Here is a 9243-nt window from a genome sequence, read left to right as displayed (position 1 = left end):
GTAATTACCAATCGATTTGCAGTATCATACACATTTGCAGTAAAACAGTGTCTAGTATACAATAACTGTGGTTGGTTCAGTTGTCTGTGCTGATTGTTGGAGGATTTTGAGCCTCTTCTCTCTGAAAGACAATAAAGAAATGGACAATTTTAACAGAAGAACTGGGTGACAGAAGCTGTTGTAGGGGAAATGACCCGTGCTCTGATGACTTGGGGCCTAATTGTGTTCACCATCTCTAATCTTTCTTAGAGTAATAATCTGCGACTTTTTCATATAAATGCCCATTTCGCTACGCTTTCACCAAACGATATAACACACAATGGTGACTGTGATAGTTTCATAGAGGGCTGAGTTGACACACTCGCACTGCTCTATCTGAATTTATGAAGGTACAAAAAAAAAAACATGTAATTGTAGCATTTAAGTAAGAAGAGAGCTAAAACTGCAGCACATTAAGCTCCTGCCAGCTGCTGTGCTGCAGAGTCCAGGGAGGAGGAGATGCAGCTGTCAGTCTGACATCACAGGACCGGCCCAGGAGCAGCTGGACCTCCAGATTTAACAAAGGACATGGTATTCTTCTTCTCATTTCCCCCACAGTCTAGAGTTAACAAAGGGTTCCCCCCTCAAGTCCACTGCTGGGTCCATTAAAAAGTATTGAAATTAAAAAGAACGAAAAAGGAGAAGAAAAGGAAGATAAGACCAGCAAAGGACTAAGTTGCCAAAATAATACTTTATATTCCACGACTACTACTGCTATTACTAGTACTACTACAACAACCACTACTAGTACTACTACCATTACGACTGTTTCTACTAGTACTACTACAGCTACTACCACTAATAATGCTAGTACTACTACACCCACTACTAGTACTACTACCATTACAACTGTTTCTACTAGTACTACTACACCCACTGCTAGTACTACTACTACTTCTATTGACACCCTTACTACAACTGCTACTACCATAGCTAGTAGTACTACCACTACAGCTGCTACTACTAGTACTAATGACTATTACCAATACTAGTACTACTACAACAACCACTACTAGTACTACTACCATTACGACTGTTTCTACTAGTACTACTACAGCTACCACCACTAATAATGCTAGTACTACTACACCCACTACTAGTACTACTACCATTACAACTGTTTCTACTAGTACTGCTACAGCTACTACCACTAATAATGCTAGTACTACTACTACTACACCCACTGCTAGTACTACTACTACTGCTGCTACTGGTACTACTACTACTTCTATTGACACCCTTACTACTACAACTGCTACTACCATAGCTAGTAGTACTACCACTACAGCTGCTACACTAGTACTAATGACTATTACCAATACTAGTACTACTATGACTATACTACCACTACTGCTCCTACCATTACTAGATCTACTAGACCTGCTATAATAAGCCATAATACCACCAATATTAATTACTATATATATTTGTTAAGCCCTTGTTAGATGTACACAGTGCTGACATCATCAGGCTCCGCCTCCTCTCTCAGCCACTGACCTCCATCTGTTGGCGGATCCAGTTGAGCGACTGTGTGATGCGAGTGTAAACGCCCGGCTTGTTCCTCTCAGCGCAGCCCATTCCCCAGCTGGTCGCCCCCACCAGCTTCCACACCGACGAGTCCTCGCAGGCCAGGGGCCCGCCGCTGTCCCCCTGAGGAGGCACACACACACACACACACACACACACACACACACACACACACACACACACACACACAGGAGTTAAAGAGCTCTATCTCACTCACTGACTCACTCATTCTCACTTATTCCTTCACATGTAGATGAAATACAAGTCCTTATTTCTGATTGGCTGATTCACATTCAAAGCTGTTGTAAAATACCTGACAAACACTCATCTTTACATAACAGTTAATTTAAACATTCATTCGCTGTATCATACCAACACTTTTGTGTCGCGCAGCAAGTTCTTTGTGTAGCTGCTGCTCAGGAACTAAATTGCTGGTCGGAAGAATAACATTTAAGTAAGGGATAATGTACAGCGAGCTGGTCATTAACACAAAATAACCCCTGACAGGATGAATCAAGACCCTGACAAATTATTTTGCAATTATCCTACTTATTACATGGCTTATTACCAATGAAAATCATTTGACATGAGATATTGATTTAAAATGACTTTATTACAAGCTAAAGAAATTTGCAAGCCTGTACTGTAACATAGAAACGTCTGCAGCTAGCATCCATGGCCAGACTGTTATAAAACTGTAACCATAGCAACATAAACAGATTGCCATTCAGCCTCTGAACAGCAATCAAATGTTTCCTGCTCTCCGAATAAATTAAAGTAAGTTTGGAAAAATCTTCCATGTTTCTAACCTCTAAGCCGATTGTCTTCAGTAGCCAAGGTGAAACGTCTTTTTGCCACAAGGTGTCGCTGTTTCTTTCTTATAAAATAAATAACTGAGAAAATCCATACGCTAGGTAAGAAAATGTACATAAAGTAAAGCTTCTCTGGTGCGTCTTGATTGATTTATTTTACGTTTCAAATACAAGGAAATATTATAAATCAATCAAGATATCTTTTTGAGAGTGCAGATTTCCTTTTTTCTTTATTTATAAAAGAAATAAGCCTCTACAGATGGTGCTTCATGATGATTCCTGCCTCAGAGCGCCTCCTAGCTGTAGTGTCTGTGGTTTATTGGCTAAATAACAGCGGTGTCCCGGCTGTACCTGGCAGGAGTCGGTGCCTCCCTCCAGGTATCCGGCGCAGATCATCCAGGGGGAGATGAAGCCCTGGTAAACCCCCGGCTGGCTGCAGGCCTCGGTGGAGATGAGCGGCACGCGGGCCGAGTGCAGAGACACACTGGCCTCTCCTGGGGAAACATGTTGGGGGAACAGGGCTCAACGGAGGCCAGGACAGCAAATTAACTGGAGAGTAATGAAATTATTATATTAGAAATACGACATGTAGTTATGACTGGGAGGTTTAGGTGGTGAACTACAAATCCACTGTGGTCTCCCTGCGCAGGTTTGCATCCTGCTGACTACAAGTTCACCATTTCTCTCTTCTGAGTGCGTGAGATGTGTATTAAAAACAACACATTTCGGGCAGCGGGGTGGTGTAGTGGGAAGGGAAACTCTAACTGAAGTATCTGGGTTCAGGCCCCTGTGTTGACACGCAGCCAGCCTGCTGAAGTGTCTTTGAGCAAGACACTGAATCCCGGCCAGCTGCATAAAGATAGACCTAGTTTTAAACTTAAATCTGACTTTAAGTCTGATTTAAGCATAAGGATGGTTTCTCTAGGAAATCAGTCACTCTACTACTTGTTGTAGATCTCTAATGGTTGTTTCTGTCTCTAAAGACTCGCTCTCTTCTTAAGGCTTTTTCCAAAAGCCAAAGATTTGCCATCTTGTATGAAATAACTACAGTTTTTGTTGTTTCATTTTATTTTGTTGTTTCATTTCCTTTTATAAAGCGCTTTGTAACTTGTTTTCGAAAAGTGCTATATAAATAGTTTTACTTACTTACAGTTAGGCCTACTCGTTGCCATAGCAACAAATTAATAATAGTAATAATTAGAGTAGTCTAACCTGAGAATCTAAGACCAGTCAAGCTTAGACTAGTCTTAAACTAAGTTTGCCACTGTGCTGTTCTGTAGCTGACCCTGACCTTTGACCTTGCTGTGGAGAAGTATTTCCTCACGGGGATCAAAAGAGTATCTCAATTTTATTATTACATTCCCATCATTAGTCTCTCCAGGCTCATTAAAACATACTCACACCTGCCACTCAGACTCAGGAACCACGAGAACCACGAGAACCAAGAACATGAACACTGAGCCGCTGCATGTCACATAAACAGACCATCTGCTATCTGAAACCTGTCCTCCATCATTTCTCTCCTCCTGGTTCTCTTGTTTCCTCGGTCAGTCTCACCTCCGTCTTCTGTCGCGCCCCATCCTGAGATCCAGCACATCCTTCCCTCCTCAAACTTCTCCCCGAAGTTCGGCAGGCAGATCGGCTCCACGAGGCCTACAGAGGAGGATTTACATAAACTACGTTTCCCAGAGTGACAGGCGTATACATCAGCATGGGCAGTGAGCAGCATTATCAATACAATGATGAAACTGTTGGGTAACAAGGTGCAAATACAGTATATTGCACTAATGACAACAACAGACTTATTCCACCAACAAAATAAAATATAGTCCAACTGTAAAACAAAACTGAAGTACCTCTGTCCATTTTGCTCAAAATAAACTACCTGAACCTCTTGACTAAATTCTTAAACAATACAGCTGTTTCCATCTATTTTAGTTAATGAGTTTTACTTTCACATCAATAATTATTTTGTCCAAGCGAGTGCCACTGTTTCCACATGGTGGATATTTCATTTTGGATTGAAACTGTTCAGCTGTACAAGTTACACAACCACACAGCATCAGGTCAGTGACTCCACACATACAAACAACTCTGTTTGATAAGATGAAAGGTGCAGAAGTGAGAAAGGTGGAGAGAGAGAGAGAGAGAGGCTTGGACCTCGGACAACCGATACTCATAATGACACTTCGCTGTCAGAGACCAAGAAACCTGAGAGAGGACAACCCACTTCACAGGAGAGAGGGAGGGAGAGAGAGAGGATAAAGGAAGACTGGTAGAGGAGTATCTGATAGCAAAACAAGGAAACAGCAACATGTCGTCCCTCACAATTTTTTTTTAAAACGTAACTTGAAGCAGTACCTGCTCCTCAATGAGTTGAGAAAACTCTACAGCCCTTGGGTTTCAAAAGCAGTTGGATAAACTCTAAAATGCTTGGTGGTCAAGCTAAAAACAAAGCTGCTTTTCTTAGTTCCTGAAAAGTTGACATTTTGGAGATAGAAGGTTTACACCAGACAGGGAAATACGTCACCTTGCTTTGACCTGTACCTGTAGTGCTTCAACCAATCAGTGTAATTTTGAAAATGCTGGAACGCAATGGTGAGATGCATCATTTTCTCAAGTTTCTTATCTGAGCAGCAGCAGCAGCAGTGGTGCCGAACGAATGAACAAATGAACACATTTCAGCAAACAGTTCTTCTAGGAGGTCTGGGTCAAACCACAACACTTCAGTACCGTCTGTTTGAATGTTTCCCAAATGAATTTCCCAAATACTGTATTCCCAAAGTCTAATCCTCTGCCCATTTCACTGTCCAGAGAGGCTTATTCCATGCTGAACGTTGGGTTTGAGGGTTTCAATTCATTTGGATTCATCAGGATTTCAATTCATTTGAGTATGTGGCTCAAGTTCAGCTGGAAAACTTTCCCTAGATGAATAAAGGGTAAAAAAAAAAAAAAAAATCCAACCTGATCTCACACAAATACGTGAAACAAACACGACTTGTTAACAGTAAATGACGTGTTGGTGGTACGTAAAGTGTTAAAATACTGTTTTCCCAGCATGAAACGGTTACATGAAGGAGACACGACTGTAAACAGGAAGTAGTGTCACACTGAAGCAGCTCAGTGGACAGTCAGGGTGTGGTCGGATGGTGGATGGGCGGATGAGTTTGACTTCAATGAGTTAAATTCCCAGCTTGTGCGAAGGGAATTTCTACTCTAGTCAAATTTTATTTTTTAGTGAAAGTTTTTCTTATTTAACCGACCAAAGCCTTTCCCAAATGTTAACTAAGTTGTTTTTGTTGCCTAAACTTTAGCTGAAAATGTCGTGTCCAATTCGTGTTTTTGTCACAGAATCCAATGTGTGGCGGAGGAATGTAATCTTCACATAATTCGTGTCCACGGCACGTAAATCTGCGCTTCAGAGTTCGTGCTCATTTCCCAACTTCCCAAAAGCCGTACCGTTGAAATCGAGCGGCTCGGCCAGCTTCATCAGAGCGATGTCGTAGTCCAGGCCTTTGGGCCGGTAGCGGCCGTGGTAAATGATCTGCTCCACAGCCAGAGACTGGGCTCCGTTCACCGGCTGCTCCGTCAGACCGACATGCACCGCCCACTGAGTCGGGACAGCAAACCTGAGGACAGACGAGGAGGAGGAGAAGAGTGTACGAGAGTTTGAGTTTAATAATATCCAGTCGAGCTTTTCCACAAACATGGCTGCCGTACTTATAGATGTAGATCGGTTCTCACCATTCCCAGCAATGTTAAAAAGCAAACTTTGTCTCCTCTGACTCTGTCTATAATCACTTATTCAGTGTTTCTACACAGTGAATAACACAATACAGGTGTTGTCACTGACTTATCTTTCTGCTTCTGTTATCAGACGGCTGCAACACTATAAAAAGTGATGTGATCGAGGGTCACAAAATACGAAAAGCCCAGAAATCACCGTTAGCCTCGGTCTATTAGGGTTTTCTTTCTTTCTTCCGAACCACAGTGGGAAAAGTTCACTTTGTTACATGTTTGTATTTGGTTTGTTGAGATTCACACTGCCCAATTATAGGCCAACCAGATTTGTGTATGTGTGTGTGTGTGTGTGTGTGTGCTTCATGTCCCTGTAAGGTTAGCTAATCATGATGGACTTGAAACAGCCTTTCTTTCTTTTCTTGTTGCCAGGCAACTTCGCCAGGCAACTGCACCAGGCAACTCCAAGTGGCAACAAGAAGTAACAGTTAGAGAAATTTGAACTTCAATTTCCAGAAACCCTGTAAGGTGACGTCAGCAAACTGTTTTACCGACCGGCCGGTCTGTGAAACCAGACCAGTCCAGCTTTCTCTGCTGCTGTTCAGGAGACAGTTTGGATTTCACTCTGAAGACTGACATTAGAATTTTATTTGGGCAAATACGGCGAATCTCTGGGATCTCAGTTAGTGGGGATGGGACACTTTTCCTTTTTTCAGCCTCACTTTGTGACTCAGGCTGACAAAAGACAGGTGAGTTTTACATAAAAATCTTGCCTACTGCAGCTTTAATGGGCAATTTTATAAAAGATATCTGAGATTCTGCCTGCGCCGCCAGGCTCCTGGAGCAGAAAACGTGAGGTTATGTGTGTGTGTGTGTGTGTGTGTGTGTGTGTGTGTGTGTGTGCGTGTGACTCACCCATACACACAGTGTGCAGCAGTGAGGATCCAGCGGGAGGAGACGATGGAGCCTCCACACAGGTGTTCGCTCCTGAAGTGGAGGCTGGCCTGCCAGGGGAACTGACCCGGCTGGGACACGTTCCCCCCGACGATACGGGTGCGGTACTGCGGCCGCGAGCCGCACTCTGAGGGCAGAGGCACGCAGGGTCAAAGGTCACCACATGTAGGTCTGTGCACAAGGCATAGACACACAGACACACAACCCAAATGCATACACACTAGGGTTATTTAGGCCGATATTGGCGCTTTATTAAATATCGGATATTGTCCATGTCATGTCGTCCACCACCAATAAAATGGAGGCTCCTTCCTGATCACAGCTACATAAAAACAGTCTATAAAACCTGAAATTTTATTTTTTTTGCATGTTTTATTTACTCATTTAATAGTTCAATTCTGTTCTTTGTTAATTCTTTATTTAAAGGCCTCGCTTATCCCAGATTTTACTCATTTACTAAGTGTGGTGGGTTCACTCTCTGCCATAAAGAGCTGCTGACACTAAAATCATTTCATCAGTCTGGTTTCAGTGGAGAGTTTTAGTGTCCCAGGATGGTCTAAATGCTTTTTCAGAGGCTTTTCCACCCTGATGAGAAGAAAATTCTGGGAGAAACACAGAGTCCTTCTAATTTTTGGCATGAAAACGGTCAAATTTAAAAATGTTGAATATCTGCTGTCGGCAGCTTCAATCCAAAAGTATCGGTATCGGTCTTCAAAAATCCATATCAGTTGAACCCAAATACCTACAGACACAGACAGACTCGAGTACAAATGCAAACACAGACAACAAACACACAGGTAACACACACAACCTCGTGAAGCGCTTCACAGACACACATGTACACACAAACTCAACACACATATCGGCATACATGTATACAAACACGCAGCTTTCCCGTACCGTACAGTTGAATCCTAATAGAAAAACTTGAAAATTCAGTTTGAAGTGTGTTTCCTCACCCAGGCATTTGAGCGCGGTCACTTTCCCCGAGCTGCACTGAGTCTTACTGAGGAGAGACAGGAGACACAAGCAGAATCAGAGAGAGAGAAACCCAGCAAACACAGAGGAGTAGATGATAAGAAGGCAAAGGCAGTAACTTTGAAGAAGACTGGAAGAATAATTGACTGGTTTGGGATTTGTCTGTACAGAATCATTTCAAACACATTATAAAAAAAACTTGTATCTTCAAGGAACTGTAAGAACTGATCTTATTTTCAGATTGAGCTTGATTGGGCTTCATTCTTAACTTTCAATTCAAATAAAAAAGGTAAACAAATAAAAATGGGTTCACGAGGTTTTTGCTAGGGGTGGGAAGAGTTCCAAAATATCCTTCTCAAGTAGAAATCTACTGAAGTAAAAATAGAAAGAGTCTCATTTAAAATGTCCTCAGAGTGAAAGTTCCTGAGTTACTTTTTAGAAAAGAGAACGTTGTTAGCTGTGATCTTTTCCATGTGATTCCACCGGGAGGAGAGGACAGAGTTCAGACTAGATTCTTTTAATTGGAATAATAAGAAATTACAAAATAAAGTGCACAAATAAAGTGCAATCAGATTACTCTTTTCTCTACGAATGGCTCCAGAATTTGTAACTACCGGTAAGTACAATACTTCAGCAAAAACGTACTTAAGTAAAAGTAAAATTACTGACTCTAACAAATACTCAAAAAACTACAAGTACATAATAAAGCTACTCAATTACAGTAAAGTGAGTAAATGTAATTAGTTACTTCCACCCTTGGTCTTTGTCCAACAGAAGTGACCCACTCATGAAACGTCTCACTTTGCCCCACGTCTCACTCTGCCCCACGCCTCACTCTGCCCCACGCCTCACTCTGCCCCATGTCTCAACGCCTCACTCTGCCCCACGTCTCACTCTGCCCCACGCCTCACTCTGCCCCACGCCTCACTCTGCCCCACGCCTCACTCTGCCCCATGTCTCAACGCCTCACTCTGCCCCACGCCTCACTCTACCCCTCGTCTCTCTCTGCCCCACGCCTCACTCTGCCCCATGTCTCACTCTGCCCCACGCCTCACTCTGCCCCACGCCTCACTCTGCCCCCCCGTCTCACTCTGCCCCACGCCTCAATCTGCCCCACGCCTCACTCTGCCCCTCGTCTCACTCTGCCCCACGCCTCACTCTGCCCCACGCCTCACTCTGCCCCCCCGTCTCACTC

The 9243-nt window shown here is 43.1% G+C and overlaps 1 protein-coding gene across 1 annotated transcript in view; it reads right to left on the bottom strand.

The window, feature by feature from the left end:
- Nucleotides 1-76: 76 nt before the first annotated feature.
- The window catches only part of tmprss3a (transmembrane serine protease 3a), a 17518-nt gene continuing 8351 nt past the window's right edge, over nucleotides 77-9243 (bottom strand). Inside the window, exons 7-13 of the mRNA XM_078286192.1 lie at nucleotides 8030-8076; nucleotides 7032-7197; nucleotides 5838-6007; nucleotides 3936-4031; nucleotides 2730-2872; nucleotides 1537-1689; nucleotides 77-121 (exon numbers count right to left, since the gene is read on the bottom strand). Coding sequence (XP_078142318.1) covers nucleotides 77-121; nucleotides 1537-1689; nucleotides 2730-2872; nucleotides 3936-4031; nucleotides 5838-6007; nucleotides 7032-7197; nucleotides 8030-8076 — 820 coding nt within the window. The remainder of the gene's footprint in view (nucleotides 122-1536; nucleotides 1690-2729; nucleotides 2873-3935; nucleotides 4032-5837; nucleotides 6008-7031; nucleotides 7198-8029; nucleotides 8077-9243) is intronic.

This window comes from Centroberyx gerrardi, chromosome 10 (assembly GCF_048128805.1).
Source record: "Centroberyx gerrardi isolate f3 chromosome 10, fCenGer3.hap1.cur.20231027, whole genome shotgun sequence".
Classification (NCBI taxonomy): domain Eukaryota; kingdom Metazoa; phylum Chordata; class Actinopteri; order Beryciformes; family Berycidae; genus Centroberyx; species Centroberyx gerrardi.
This window is presented reverse-complemented; position numbering and strand designations above follow the sequence as displayed.